Below are 16,703 nucleotides of genomic sequence, written 5' to 3'. Positions count from 1 at the left end.
ACCCTTAGGTTTGGTTAGTTCTAAACAATAGTCCTGTTTCAGGTCCTTGTATTATTTAGAAACTTTCAGAGTAATATGGAGAACTCCTTCTGCATGAGTATTGTCAGTTCATTAATCGTTATTTCAATAAAAAATGCTTGAAAAAGATTATCAAAATGGAAAAAATGAAACTTTGTTGAGAGCAAAGCTCTGAACAAACAAATCAATCAAGATAGCAAATTTTGCTGAGATACGAGATGAATAAGATGAAAAAGATTATCACGATGGATAAGATGGAAATTTGCTAAGAGCAAAGCTCTAAATGAACAAATTAATCAAGATAGCAAATTTTCCTAGAATAAAAAATGAGAATAAATTAATCAAGATGTCATATTTTGTCAAAAATACAAAAATGAATAAAATGGAAATAGGTGCCCCAGATATCATAGCATGAGTTTCTCTGCCCTAAACTTCTTGAGGACCCTTTTGAACTTGATATGTGTCTAGAAGTTCTAGAAGACTTTGTTGATGCCCCAAGATGTAGCATCTTTCCTTCTTATTAATTCGGAGAGGACAAGACTACCGCATGCCCCGCCTTCGATCAAAATTCAAACTGCCCATTCCTGGGTTTTCAATTCAAAACCCTTTTGGTCTCAAGGCGCCCTTTGCGGGTTTTCACCTTGGCCTATCCTTTTTCTCTTTTCTTTTTCGTTTTTCTTTTCTTTTTTCTTTTTGTTTCTTTTTTTTCTCAAGTGAAGTTTTTATTGCTTGCATCAAAATTCTCAAGATTAGGCAGGTTCTTGCCATCTATATTGGTCAATACCGACGCTCTCCTAGATAAGGTCCTTCTCGATTTGGCATCACTTTCTTTTGAAGTCCTTTGGTATGGAAATGATTTTTCGATACCAGGTGCTCCTCATAGAATTTTCTGGGGTGAACCTTTTAGTGAGCTCGCGTATTTTATTTTGGTGCTTTTGACCAAGACGGATAACTTTGAATTTTTCCTCTTCAATCAAATTTAACTGTTCATGTCGGGCTTGGATTTGCTTCATCCAAATTCAACTCTGACAAGACTCGAAGGGTAGAAATATCAACTTTGATGGGTAAAACTACCTCTATTCCATATACTAGTGAGAAATGAGTTGCCCCGGTAGAGGGTTTTTTCGTTTTTGTTTTTTTTGCTCTCTTTTTTTTACTTTTTTTGTTTTTTTTCCACTGAGTCGTTCATTTTGGGGCGACATGGTGTTAATCTTGAACAGACTGCAAACTTCTGATGTCGTGCGGTTGTTTAAATTCAATGTATTGTCTAATATGATCCTTTTTGGCATATGATTCTTCAAGAAAAATGCTGATTGTCTGCTTTGTGATATCGGCATATGAAACAACCTCTACCCACTTTATGAAGTAATCGATGACCACAAAGATGAATCGATAACCGCCAGAAGCTTTTGGCGAGGTCGGCCCAATGACATCCATGCCCCTCATAGAGAAAGTCAATGGAAAAGTCATAACATGAAGAGATAAAGGAAGCACATAAATCTTGTCTTCGTAAATTTGCCCTTGTGGCGTTTCTTGGTATAACTGATGCAATCGCCTTCCATGGTGGACCAGCAGTACCCAAATCTCATGATTTGCTTGGTTATTGCAAAACCATTAGCATGTGTTCCTTAGACACCCGTATAGACCTCGTCCAAGATCTTGTTAGCCTCAAAAGCGTCCACACGTCTTAGTAGCTTAGTAATTCAATGGCGTCTCGCTTTGTCTCTACAGTGATACAGGCTCTGATCTTCACCTTTTTCTCTTCTCCTAAGCTCACAATTTCTGACTGATTTTCTGTAAGGTAGGATATGTTTTTTTTACTTGATCTACCATCCTTAACAAATCAGGAGATAAACTACAGTCTCGATCATCTTTGAAGTCTTGAGGTTCCTCTGGATACATATCTTGCTCAAAAGGAAATTCTGAGTCAATAGCAGTGTCGCTCATATCATTGATATCTAGAGACCTATTATAGGAACGAAAGAAGACTCAAAGAACAAATGAATCAAAGGGTAATTATTTGTGTGGTATGAGTATGAATGAACTAGAAGGAACAAAAGAATATTTGCCAAAACAGGACACAAAAATGCATTTCGTTGAAATAAAGAATAGTGGACATGTACCTTTTCCACAAAAGGATTTTTTATTGCTCCTAGGCTTAGAGCAATAAGAGCGTTCCGAATGTTACTCTGAAATGGTCCTAAAAAAAATTACAAGAATCTCCTCCATGGTCTCGTTGTTAAGAACGCCTCTAGGGATGTAGAAACAAATTCCTGATGATTATTTTGTTTTTGTTTGTTTTTCGGTTTCTTCTTTAAAGGTACAAACATCTTTACCTCATAAACCATCGATATCTTTAAAGAATTCTAATTCTCTATCATCCATCTGGCTCTGTACTAGAGTTCTGAACTCAATGCCCTTTTGGATTTTAGGAAATTTATTGTATGCAATGAAATGCAATGTTAATGAATGAAAAGATGCATGCAATGAAATGTAATGCAGATGCATGAATGCAAAAAGAGACGTTGATTCTTGATTCAATTCTATTAGAACAACTTTACTAGAAAACAAATCTCTTTACATAAAATGGATATTTACATATACGATATCGTCCTAACTCTCGAAGTAGAGACATCGATCATTTTCTTCAAATCCATACATTAAGATTGAATCTCGAAAACTCTTCAAAAGGGGCACATCATCTATCTCCTTTGCTTGATTTGAGTTGCGACCCATTGTTCGTCCATCTTTGTGATGCTTGCTAGCTTCTTTAAAAGGTCAAGACGTTGACGACTCTCGAATTATCTTTGTCGACTTGAATCTTCGGGCAACGAAGCAAAGTCGTATAGTCCTCCATTGAACTATCATCCTTCTTTTGTTATATCTTCTCGGACCGTATTAGAACGACCGTATTGTTTTCCACTTTATCAAGAAACTCATTTTCTTATGACAAGCTCTCTATTTAGATACTTGAACGTGAATCAACACCTCTTGTTTATGATGAAAAACACAATGCAATGCAATGCAATGCAATCATAACCGAAACAAAATGAAACGGTTTAGTACACGAGCAAGCAAGTAAGAAACAAATTGAGCACCTACTCTGGAGATCACTAGAGTTTGGTGTAATTATTCCTAAGGCGGGCAACTAAGGCTTACTATACGCAGTTCGGCTCTAAAATAAGGGTACCCGAACCGGCAGATTCCGCAATCCTCACCCATTATAGGCTCATACAGACTGAGTTCAGTTTAGGGGAATACATTTCCCTATGGCTGCACGGAGATGAATACCTCACGAAGACATAGGTACGGATGTATCCCGAAAGCGATCAACTATCCTGCACGGAGGTGAAGACCTCACGAAGGAAATAGCTTCTCACCCCCACTTAAAAGGATATAATCGAATGGTTATGCAATGCAATATGCAGAAACATATCAAAAATATTCAAACCAATAGAGTAATTACAAACCGAAGTAATGATAATCGTAGCAAAAACGGACAAAATACAACAAAATAATCATAGATTTGAACCAAGTTTTCGGGTGACCTCTAGGCATTCAGTGTGGTTCTACCTAGGGTAAGCTCTTAAGGCTCATAATATGCGGTTCGGTTCTAAAGAAAGGGTACCCGAACTAGCAGATTCCTCGATCCTCACCCATTATAGGTTCATACGGACCGAGTTCAGTTCAGGAGAATACATTTCCCTATGGCCATGCGGAGATGAAAATCTCACGAAGACATAGGTACGGATGTATCCCGGAAGTGATTCACTATCCCATGCGGAGGTAAAAACCTCACGAAGGCGTAGTTTCTCACTCCCACTTAAAAGGGTGTAACCGAGCGGTTATGCAATGCAATGTGCAGAAAGATACCAAAACTTATACTAACATAGCAATCATAAACCACAATGGTAAAAACAAATGAAATACAATGAAAGGATCATATATTTAAACCCAACTTTCGGTTTTTGACAAAAAGACAAAAAATAATCAACATGTGGCTTGACTCTCTTATTTTGTCCCCAGTGGAGTCGCCAAGCTGTTGACACCATTTTTTGATAAAACGGGGTCGACTTGGATTTTGAAAAAGAAAACGAAAATGGGAGTCGCCACCAATCCTTTTTTTGATGAGGTGTGATCGGGTCACCTCGAAAAGTGGTTGTTTTTAATAAACGATTTAATTTTTATTAAAACAACGATTTTGGTCTACAAAATTCAGAAAAACGGGTTCGGGAGTCGGTTACGCACGAGGAAGGATTAGCACCCTTGATACGCCCAAAATTGGTACCTAGTTGATTACTTAATGTCTTGATGTCGAAAATTAAAAAAAAACTCGAAAAGAATTTAAAAATACGATCCCTCTTTATATTGTTTTATTTTAAAATTTACTCGAATAAATCAAAATGAAAAATGCCTTCTTATCTTGAATTAACAAGATGTCAAATCCAGTAAGTTAGGACACGGCACCTCGTATTTTGAGAGTAAGCTTGCCCTTTATTTTTCGTTGTTTAAACCTCATTTATTTTAATTTTTAAAGGATATTCGGTTATTTAGGATCAACGCGAGAAAAATCGAAGCTCAGTAAGTTAGGGCACGATTTTCTCGAATTTTCTAAATATGGAATATTGCCTTTATTTTGAAAAATCCTCGTGTCGAGAAAATAACGTGTCATATCCAATGCGTTAGGACACAACATATTGAAATCCCGATAATGAGCTTTTATTTATTTATTATTAAAGAGCATTCTCGATTATTTAGATTCAACAAAAAATTAGAACCCAGCACGTTAGGGCCCAATTCTCTCGAAGATCTCAAGTATCGAGTATTGCCTTTATTTCCAAAATTTTCCTTTTTTACGAATTTGGGTAAAAATTGATGTGACGGAATAACAATTACGATAATGCGAGTAAAAATAATACGAGCAAAAATGACAAAATAAATATATAAAAATCAATTATATACAATAACAAGTAAATAAATGAAATAAAAACTAAAACATTTTTAAAATAATAATGGACACATAAATAAATAAATAAACATTAAGTAAAACAATAATGATAATAAAGAAATGAATAAAACTATAAAAATTTAAAATGCATGTATGAATTTAAAAAAATTAAAATACAAAAAACTACGTAGGTATATATAATGAAAATATGTATGTCTATACGTATATATATATGTGTACGTATAAAATTATAAAATATGAAAACGTAATTACATATATATAAATAACATGCGCATGTGTGTATATATATTACATAAAGACAAAAAGATATAAATATGTATATTATAAAAATAAAATAACGTAAGTATGTACATACATTTATAAGTATATGAATTAAAATATGTAAATATATAAGTATATATATATATGCATGTAGAGAATATGAAATATAAAAATATATATTTAAAATAAATAAAGAATATGTACATGAAAAATATAGTAAAAATGTATATGAGTATATATATATTTTATAGAAAAATATGTACGTATATAATGACTTAAATCAAGTAATATAAATAATAAGAAAATATTAGGTAAATAAGATATACACATATATATAACTTAAAATGAATAATAAAGGAACTCCCCTTTTCCCCTTTTTTTTTTAAAAAAAATAATAAATTAAATGAACTAAAGGATGAAATTAAAATCAAACCAAAATTCGGGGGTCTAAACTGTAAATAAATAAAAGAGGGTGGTTCGGGACCGAATTGGGACGCGCTCAAACAGTGAAGGACCTATAGGGAAATATTCCCCAGCCCTAAACGCATTGAGGGTCTGCGCATGGTTTATGGACCAGATTGAAGCAGAAACAAAATTCGCAGCCCATAATCAAAAGAATAAAAGGTTAGATTGCACTTCAGCGCAATATGGAGGGACTAAATGCATAAATTACCCATTAAGGGCAAGAATGCGTTGATTTCCCCCCTCAAACGGCACTGTTCTGCAATCCATAAAAGCAAAAAAATGCTTTCTTTTTTTTGAACCTTTAATGCACTGTTTCATTTTCTGCAAAGAATACAAAAGAATAAAAAAAATAAAAGGGCTTCCCTTCTCGCTATTGGAACCCATAGTCATCCGCCAGATCCCGTCATACGCCACCGAGGACGGTGGCGGAGTCATCTTGGAACCAAAGGGTTCTCGGCCGAGCCCAACAAAGCAGTAAGAAAAAAAGCCTTCCTCGTCCCTTCTTTAAACTCGTCTCCGGTGACAGAAAACGGGACTCCGGCGAAGAGACCGTAACCCAGGTGAGTTTTTTATTATTTTCGATTATATGAAGAAAAATAAAAAATAAAAAATAAAAAAATGCAAAACAAATTTAAATAAACACTTCAACAGAGAACAAAGTTTCACCTTAAGTTTTGCTTTTCTTTCTTAATATTTGTAAAAAACGGAAGAAGCTTACAAAGGTTAGATTTCGGCTTTTATAGCCAGATACAACTATTCATATCCATTGTTTTTTTATTTGTTTGCGATTTGTTTTCTTCTCTCTGCTGCGTGTTTATTGCTCTCTGCAGGTGTCAGAGGCGTCAGACGCATGGGTGGCCGGTGATAGGCGAGCAGTAGCGGCAGTGGGCATGCGTGGAGGCTGGCGGCTGAAAAGAGTTAGGGAGGCTAGGGTTTTTTTGTTTTGGCTGAAAAATTTTAAAGTTTGTGGGCTAGGGTTATATTTAGTTTGGGCTTGTAAAAGTTTTGGGCTTGTTGGGTTTTTATTTATGTTTGCCTGGGCCCGGGCGAAAATTGGGTCTTACAGGAATGAAAACTATAGATGCTGCTAGCGAAGGGGCACTTGTTAATATGACATCTCATAGAGCGACAGAGTTGATTTCAACCATTGCTGCAAATTCTCAACAATTTCGATCGACTACAAAACCCACAATATGGGTTCAAGGGCTAAGTTCTCTATCTCTAGAAGATAAAATTGATAAGCTTACTAAAGTTGTTCAAAATTTGTTTACAGATAAAACAAGTCCAGGACGATTATATTGAAAGCGTGCCATGCCAGACCACCCGACGAACTCATGTCCCATTTTACACGAGGGTCTGACAAAACAAGCAAATGTTTTCAGAAACTTTTCAGGGCTACCCCAAAGGCGATATGATCCATATTCAAACACCTATAATGTGGGGTGGAAAGATCATCCAAATTTGAGCTATGGGTTGAATCCTCGATTCAGTCAACCATATCAATGAAGGCCACTTCCGAATCAACAGTTACCACCTCAAAAATCATCATTGGAAGCAATAGTGGAAAGGCTAGCCAACAGTATAAAAAAATTCTAGTAGAAGAAGAAACACACCTTCAAGAGCTAGATAAACAGATGAGTAAGCTTGCAATTATAGTAAGTTGATTGGAGTCGCAAGGAAAGTTACCGTCTTAAACTGAACTTAATCCTCGACATAATACAAGTGCTATGATGTCTAGAAGTGGAAAAGTTTTGGAACCCATACCTAGAGTGAGTCGTGACCACAACGTTGGTCGAGATGAGAAGAAAATTGACTTAGGCTCCAATAGAGTCGACGCCACAAAAACCATTTGTAGTACCACCTTTATTTCCTAAAAAAAACTTGTCGAATGCAAAAAGGAGCGAGATGAGAAGGAGATCCTTGACACTTTTTGGAAGGTAGAAATAAACATCATTCTTCTAGATGCGATTAAGTAAATTCCACGATATGTAAAGTTCTTAAAAACTCTTATGCAGTGAAAATGTGACTGTTGGAGAAAATGTCTTTGCCATTTTACAAAAGAAAATACTACCGAAATGTAATGACTAATGTATGTTTTCTATATATTGCAAGATTGGTAGTGTCGGGATTAAAAAAGTTATGTGCGAATTAGATGTATCTATTAATGTTATGCCTTTGTTTATTTATGAACTACTAAATGTGAGTCTTTTAAAGGAAACAAGTGTAATCACTCAGCTTGTAGATAGGTTAGTAGTGCATCCGGAGGGAGTGCTGGAGGATGTTCTTGTCAAGGTAAACGAACTTATTTTTCCTGCAAAATTTTACATTATCGACATGGAGGATGATAACTCGGCCAAATTTTCCAATATTCTACTCGAAAGACCACTTCTAAGCACTACACGAACGAAAATTGATATTTTGAGTGGAACACTCACCATGAAATTTGACGGTGAAGTGGTTAGGTTTAATGTTTATGAGGATATGGGAGATCCTAGTGCAATAACAAATGTCTCTAGTGTTTTCAACTTACATTTTGAAAAGGATAAGTTACAAATTGTGCCTTGTAGGAGTATAGATCTCGATGTTAAGCAAGAGGAATTATCGGTTATCAAAAAACCAATACGTGAAGATGTCATTTGCATGAAAGCCTCAAAATTAGAGTTTGAACCGTTTCTAGAACATATAAGGATTCGGGTAGAGGAAAAGACAAACTTGAACATAGAAGCTTAAAGACGTCTCAATCCACCGATGATGAAGGAATCCGGGAAGTGCTTCAAGGGCAATGGGAAAGGTTGAAACCTTTCTACAAGAACGTCCAAGTGCACGGGATGGAAAAATTAATTCTCAATTAGCCAAACGAATAACATTTAAGGTCATCGAGCTAACGACGTTAAACAAAAACACTTTTTAGGAGGCAATCTAAATTTATTTTAATTTATTTAATTTTGAATTTTAGTAAAATTTAGGTTGAAAATAAAATAAATAACAACAAGATTATTATTTAATCCATTTTATATGTTATTTTTTAGGAATGTAGTGGAGGCTGTCAAATTTTTTAAAAATCGAATATCGATCGTGGCATGGACACGCCTTGCTCAGTACTGCCATTTATTTTCTTCACAACCCAACACCCCAAACCCAAATAAAAAACACACACACCTAACCTAATCCATTTTTCTTCAAATAAACCCAAGTCTCCACAATTCTCACCATCTTGCAAAGTAGTCACTGCCAACACCGACAACCACGTTAATATACACGGGAGTATACTTGACATTTCTCTCTACTATACTTTAATTCTTATACAATATGCTTGAGGACAAACATAGATTAAGTAGGAGGTGTTGGATTAGTAAGTGTGCATGATTGATTTTCTTTTCGCTGCATGTTTGTTTCTTTTTCGCTTGTGTTAATTCTTATGCCGAATTATTCCTTAATTTGTTTGACATCGAGCCTCTAATTCCATTGTTTAGTCAATTCATATAGTTGGGTGATTCTTGAATTAAAGTGTTCATTGTCTAGTTTAATCGACATGTGTGTTATAAAGTTGATATATGTAATTAGATTATTTCATGAAAATTGACTGTTTATAATTGCTTGTTAAGAATATTGATATTTGCTTGTAAATAAATAAATAAAGAGAAAAAATATAAAAAGGTAATAATAATAAATAAAAATAAAAATACTACTCTGCTGATGGCTCAAGATATGAGTGAAGATTTTGGAAAGTGACTAGATTTAGTAACCAAGATTAGGTGCTTGGGTTGTCATCTTATCTCGCATAAAAATGTTAGAGTGACAAACTGAAAACTTGCAAACATTCCGCTAACCGAGCTGTCATGAGTAGGGAAAAATAGCCCATTTGGAGACATGTCAAATTGAGTAACCAGAGTAGAGTGCTTGGTTTGTCATCCTTATTCGCGTAAAAAGGTTTGACTATGTCCCAAATATACTACATAATTAATTAAGAATAATACCCTGTAAATTTTGGTTAAAACTCAATTTAGTGAAATGATTTAATTTGCATGTTTGAGTTTTATGAACACTTGATGATCAAACTAAGTATTTGAGCACTTACTCATTTTTCGTATAAAATTATTTGCGTTGATCATGGTTGTGGATAAGAGGCTTGATTTTTGATAAGTTACTGAATAATTTCTGATGAAGGAATGTACAGTATGCTTGAGGACAAGCATAGGCTAAGTAGGGGGGAATTTGATAGCATATTTATTTTGCATATTTTACGTACTCAAATCAATTTGTTCTTGAATTAATTTATGCTAATTGGTAAATTTTATGTTTAAATCTTGTTAGGAACGAAGTTCGGATGCTTTAATTCGAAAACAAGTAGAAAATGATTAAATTGAAGGATGAGCAATTGAAGAGGGGTTGAATTAGAAATTTGGAGACATTTAAGGGCTGATCAGATTTTTGACTTTGTAACAGCTAAAATTAGAAAATAAATCTGATATTTACTTCATGTAATTAGTGGGTAGGTGAGACTAGCTTAATTTTAGCATATGGTTTATGTATAAATAGGTTGCATGGTGAACTTCAAAAAATACAGCTTGATTTGCTTCGCAATTGAATAGAAAAAAGATCAATTTATTTTCTTTCTTACTTTGCGTGCAAGAGTGCAGGCATTCTGTTGACTTTTGTTTCCATTTCAATATTTTGGCTTAATTGTTTCCCAAGCTCTTCCCCTTTCACGTACCACCATTTCCATTCAAATCCACCTCCATAACCAACCAAAGCATGATTAATTTCATGCTTCACTAAATTCAAATTAACTTTAGGCTTAAATCGGTATTCACCATCTCTCCGGAATATCGGGATTAACAAATCTCTTTGGAATATTAGAATTAAATTTATTATATCTTTTATTCTTTCAATCAAGAGATTTTGCTGTTCTCCGAGATTGGTACTTATGATTTTTTTTGTTCCAGATTTATACTTGGACTTTTTTTCCGTCCACTATAATGGTACCTAAGACTAACGACACTAATTTTTTGTTGAATTGATAGTGTTGGACAATCACACGTGGTCACGTGACATCCTTTTATGCCTCATTTTTCCCTTTTTCTTTTCTTATTTTCCTTTTTTCTTTTAGGACCAGGCCCAAGGCCCAAGGCCCAGGGAAAAAAGGGAAAATAAGAAAAGGAAAGAAAAAGTGAGGAGGAGGGAAAATAGAAAAGAAAAGAAAAAGAAAAAAGAGGCATAAAAGGCTGTCATGTGGCGGCGTGCGATTGGCCAATGCTGCCACGCCAGCAAAAAATTAATGCCATTAGTCTCAAGTACCAATATAGTAGACGGAGAAAAAGTTCAGGCACCAATATGAGACAAAAAAAACTCATAAGTATTAATCTAAGATAAGTGGAAAAGTTCGGGTACCAATCTGGGACAAAAAAAAAACCATAAGTATTAATCTAGGAGAAGTGGACAAGTTCGGGTATCAATTTTATATTTTACCCTTTAATAAACTAATAGAAAGTAGTATCTAAATATTAATTTGGTAAAAAATTAACATTCTTAGTTTAATTTGATAAACTAATACAAAGTAGCATCTAAATATTAATTTAGTAAAAAAAGTTAAATGATTACCATATCTAAAAATGAAGTAGTATTGAAATATTAATTTGATAAAAAATGCACTTAAATAATTGCAATATCTAATTTAGATTGAACATTTAACCTATTTTACTTTTAAAATTTTGATTTGGGTGATCAAAACTACCTCGAATTTAAAAACACTTTATTCATATGTCTACTTTATAAATATTTTTAACTTTGTTCTTAAATACTCTCAAAATAATATTTATTATTTTGTACAAATTATAAATATTTTATAATTTCACAATTAAATTAAAACAAGTGATATTAATTCAATTAAACGCTTAAATGCATTACTGGAATAACTTTCAACCTTCCTTTCTAAGTTTAAATAAATATTCAAATCAACCATAAAATGAAAAGATTAAACTCTTAAACATAATACAGATGCATTAGAGAAATAACTTGGTGACTACATAACCTTTCTTGAAATCAGATGTGCTTTGATTGAGGTGTTTCCCAGAAAAAAATAGGTGTAAAAAATTGATCGAAAATAAAATATTCATCCCAAATAAAGCTGAAGACTAGTCAAAGTCTTCTGTCCCCATTAATGCTTCTTCTCCCACTGAAGTTTTCTTATATATTTCCCTGATTTAGTTAGAAACTTAATCATTAACCCCCATTATTGTTCTTCTTCCTTACCCAAAATTTTAGCATGCCAAAATTAAAAGCAAAACTGCCATTGTTGGGTCACCTAATGCCCGCTTTTGCTTTATTTGTAATTCTATTTCCTGCTGTTTGTTTTGCTAGGCGTCTTATTAACCAAGACTGCGGCTCTACTTTCTGTGGGAATTTGAATATCAGTTTTCCATTCCGATTAAAAAACCAACCTCCCCAGTGTGGTCATTATGGCTTTGAATTTGAGTGTGAGAACAATAATCGCACCATTTTGGTCGATAAAGAAGGGAAATTCTCTGTCCAACAAATCTTTTACGAAAATTATACAATACGAATGGTTGATGCGAGCTTGGACACGGATGATTGCAACTCCCTTCCTCTTACTTCTGTATATTATTATTATTATACTTATGATTATGAACTATCATCTTTTTACCTTTCTTCTTCTAATAATAATAATTATTATTATAATAAATATTATTATGATGGAAGGTTAGAGATCAGCATTATTTATGTTATGAATTGCACGAAACCTATAAAATCATCACTTTATATTGAAGCTTCTCGTTGTACCATCAAATATAATATCTCCTCTTCCCTTCCAACTTCCCATTTCTATTTTTTAAATGGAAACACCCACTCATCTGATATCAATCAAGCTTGCACTATTGAAGCGGAGGTTCCAATTATGACTGATAATATAATAGGCATGTCTACACTGAATATCTACAAAAAACTATTAGAGGGTTTTTGGGTCGAATGGGATAGATGCAATTACCAGAGTTGCTATAACAAAGTTTGGTTTAAAAGACTGTAAGTATTTTTCTTTAATAATTTCAGTTTGCATTTTGAGTGTGCATCATTAATTAAATCATCAGACTGGAATTTTTAGTTACAACATCTACTTTTTGTTTTGTTTTATTTTATGTTACTTTTTTGCAATTAAATTTTATGATGCTAATTAAGTATCATGATTTTGCATCTAAAATTGATCAACATCTAACAATCAAATGAACTAAAAGCATTTCCAATTTAGTATCTGCCTCTGCTTTGTCTGCTGTTTTGTCTTCTTTTGGAAAATTATATTTGATTATGTTTTACAACCACAATGTTTCTAAATTCTGCGAACCTTCTTAAAATATAATGTCTCTCTTTTATTTTATTTTTTAATTTTTCATGAATTTTCAATTTAGTTGGCAGTACGTAAATATTCCACCATTGTTTTTAAACTCTAATGTTTGATATGTAATTAGTAGTACACAGCTAATTGTTGATATTGTTCATAGCAAAACATTTAATAAGTTTTGGATCAAACCCATCAATCTGTTTATTTGGGTGTATTCATATTGCAGATTGAATGAAGTTAAAATTGGTTTGAGAAGATACCGAAAGAGCTTTGAACATTTCATTTTCCATGGGCCCTATCGACCCGGTGCTAGTGAAATGTATAAAAGTATGCTTTGCAGAGTTTATTTGCATGTTTATATTTTACTATTTTGTTCTTTAATTATACTGATATACATATCTTTTATCTTTGGATTTCTACAGCAATTTATGATCACTCTGTTGAAGCAACAGGTATGCACTTAAATTTATCATTTCTTTTTCTTTTCTTTTTTTTTGGGGGGGGGGGGGTTAGATTTTGTTTCATTTATGAAATTTGGGTGAATGTCAGGACCCGACCTGTCAAATCTATTTGAATGTGTGAGGTTAGAATAAACGGTATGCACTTTGTATATGATTTACTTCTTTTAGCTAGAATTTGTTGAGGTATACCTGCTAGTGACAATAACATAACATGTAATTCAGAGTTGTTTTTTTGGGGTTTTCAATGGCCCTTCAAAGTTTATGAAAGAATTTTTTTGTCAAGTTAAGAAAGATGTTGGAGTTTTACTTAAGCTTGTTTTCATAATGGTCTTGTTTAGAACTTTCACAGGTTATAAGTTTGGTGGATACTCAATTTGCTAAAACAATCAACAAAGTTAGCTCTTGAATTTAATAAATCTTATTTTTTTTGGCGGTTCTAGATTTTGTTTCATTTATGAAATCTATTCGAATGTGTGAGGTTAGAATAATTGGTATGCACTTGGTATGATTTACTTTGTGTGTGAAGTTCTGAATATGAATTTGTTGAGGTAGACCTGCTAATGACAAAAACATAACATGTAATTCAGAGTTTTTTTTTTTTTGGGTTTTCAATGGCCCTTCAAAGTTTTTTATTTGGTATAGAAGAGTAACCACAAGGTATCAATGATGTTAATTATAAAACAGCATAAAACTAGTGAAATATGCCACTCTTTCCAATACTAGTTAATTTTAAAACAGCATAAAACTATCCCAGTATATATATATTTAGAATGTAAGTTAAAAATTATTTGATTAATTTCACAATTACTGACGTGTTACATTGTATTTCTTTAAAGTTGGAGTTATCTCATCGAGGTCGTTGCCTGCGATAATTTTTTTGCTTGCTCTTGTTACATACAAATGGAGAAGAAGACATTTATCTATGGATGATAGGATCGAAGAGTTCCTTCAAAGCCAAAACAATCTTGTTCCCCTTAGGTATTCCTATAAAGAAATTAAAAAAATGACTAAAAGTTTTAAAGATAAATTAGGTGAAGGGGGTTATGGCTCAGTATTTAAAGGGAAGCTTCGTAGTGGGCATCACGTGGCTGTAAAATTGCTGGGCAAATCAAAGGGTAATGGCCAAGATTTCATAAATGAAGTTGCTTCTATTGGGAGAATTCATCATGCCAATGTGGCAAAACTTATTGGATTTTGTGTGGAGGGATCAAAGCAAGCTCTGGTATATGACTTCATGTCTAATGGATCTTTAGATAAAATCATATTTACAGAAGAAAATAAGAACACTTTGGGCTGGAAAAAAATGTTTGATATTGTGCTTGGGGTGGCTCAAGGAATTCACTACTTGCATCAAGGGTGTGACATGCAAATTCTACATTTTGATATCAAGCCACACAATATTCTTCTTGATGAGAATTTTAATCCAAAAGTTTCCGATTTTGGTCTTGCTAAATTGTATTCAGTAGATGATAGCATTTTCTCCCTCACTGCGGCACGAGGAACAATAGGATATATTGCTCCTGAATTGGTTTACAAAAATCTTGGAGGCATCTCATACAAAGCTGACGTTTATAGTTTTGGAATGTTACTGATGGAAATGGTTGGAAGGAGAAAGAATGTGAATGCATTTGCTGACCACACTAGTCAGATCTATTTTCCATCTTGGATTTATGACCGATTAGATCAAGGAGAGGACATAGAGCTAGGAGATGTTTCTGACGATGAAAAAGTAATGGTGAAGAAGATGATAATAACTGCCTTTTGATGTATACAATTACTGCCTTCTGATCGTCCTTCAATGAGTAAAGTCTTGAAGATGCTTGAATCTGATGTTGAACTCCTTGAGATGCCTCCTAAGCCATTCCATCAACTTCCTCTTGAAACATCAATGGAGGTTCATAATTGTGAGAACTCTAATGATGAGCCAAGTACACCATTGGATAGTGTTATTGTAGCGAGTTCAAATATTGCATAAGGTTAGAAACATTTTACTTCATTATCTCACTTTTTAGCTTTATATTATTTTGCCTTATATATAAATATATATGAGTATTTTCTTTAATTACCTATGTGTTAAGTTATTGTTCATAATTACCAATTTTCTTTATTTTGACTATTTGTTCAATATTAAATGTATAAATTTAAATCATAACTAAAATTATATATAAATTAAAAGTAAATTGTATAAATAGATTTTTGTGTCAATTTAGTTTAGGTTTAGTTGAATTGAATTGAGATGAGTCGGTTAGAATTTTCATGTTTAGACCAACCTTGACTTAGATTAGATTTAGACGTGATGGATGTGTTTGGAAGTTAATTTTTTAATATTTATAAGAGTTACTGCTACAATAATTTTTAATCGTGTTATTGCATTGCAGAGGCTACTAATGAATCAGAGGAGAATCCATTGTGATGAGGATGTTGGTTATCTTATTTCGTTTTTCATGGTTACAATCCAAGTATTTCTATACTCTAAGTGTGATGCCTATTTCCTTTTCGAAAACATTTTTGTTGTTGCGTTTGAGAGTGTTGGCATTATTGTTTTGTTGTTGACATGTCTAGTTTCTTTGTGCATTATTTCCTCCAACTCCAATTTCTTCCTCAATCTCGTCACATACATTTCATGAACCTTTGATGAACAAAGAAATAAAAGGAATTTTTGTAACAAAAACAATAAAAAAAAAGTTCAATCCAAGTTCAAAAATAAAGAAAAAAAAGATTCATTTTTTATTCTCAGCAGAAGATGAATGAAACCCAAATAGAGGTAGATGAGAGACAGGAAATAAGGGAGTGGATGGCAAAGATTGAATTGAGAAAGCATCCAAAGTAGCAACAAAACTAATCCAACATGAAGCATTATTGAAATCTCCATCAAACCCATTTCTAAAACTATTAAAACAGAAAAATCCCTACTTCCACAAAAATCACAACTTTTCACTCCTTTTTTCTCCATAACCCAAAATCACTACCGTTAAGGAATTAAAAAAAAAAAAAAAACCTTTCATAGAGATTTTATTAAAAAAAGAAGAAGAAAGAATCTGAATCAAAACTTGAATTTCAAAGGGTGTGCTTTGTCTGAAATGAATGCGTAATCTTGAATGACAGTTATATTACACTAACCAAAACATACTTCTTATGTACAATTTATGAATTATGTATACATGCACTGTGGTTT

General features: G+C 33.3%; 1 protein-coding gene across 1 annotated transcript; it reads left to right on the top strand.

Annotated features, from left to right (window-relative positions):
• Positions 1-11,978: 11,978 nt before the first annotated feature.
• Positions 11,979-16,083, top strand: LOC105786656 (rust resistance kinase Lr10-like). The gene is made up of 5 exons (XM_052629822.1): positions 11,979-12,754; positions 13,294-13,394; positions 13,490-13,519; positions 14,365-15,504; positions 15,907-16,083. The coding sequence occupies exons 1-4, from the start codon at positions 11,979-11,981 to the stop codon at positions 15,291-15,293; spliced, it is 1,836 nt and encodes a 611-aa protein (XP_052485782.1). The 3' UTR covers positions 15,294-15,504; positions 15,907-16,083.
• Positions 16,084-16,703: the final 620 nt, after the last annotated feature.

The sequence above is a fragment of the Gossypium raimondii genome, chromosome 1 (genome assembly GCF_025698545.1).
Source record: "Gossypium raimondii isolate GPD5lz chromosome 1, ASM2569854v1, whole genome shotgun sequence".
NCBI classification, from domain to species: Eukaryota; Viridiplantae; Streptophyta; class Magnoliopsida; order Malvales; family Malvaceae; genus Gossypium; species Gossypium raimondii.
This window is presented reverse-complemented; position numbering and strand designations above follow the sequence as displayed.

Excerpts from the sequence above, each read along its gene's own strand:
- LOC105786656 (XM_052629822.1), top strand. The coding sequence starts at position 11,979 with ATGCCAAAATTAAAAGCAAAACTGCCATTGTTGGGTCACCTAATGCCC. Across the intron at positions 12,755-13,293 it reads AAAGTTTGGTTTAAAAGACT|ATTGAATGAAGTTAAAATTG; the intron begins GTAAGTATTTTT and ends TTCATATTGCAG. Across the intron at positions 13,395-13,489 it reads TGCTAGTGAAATGTATAAAA|CAATTTATGATCACTCTGTT; the intron begins GTATGCTTTGCA and ends GGATTTCTACAG.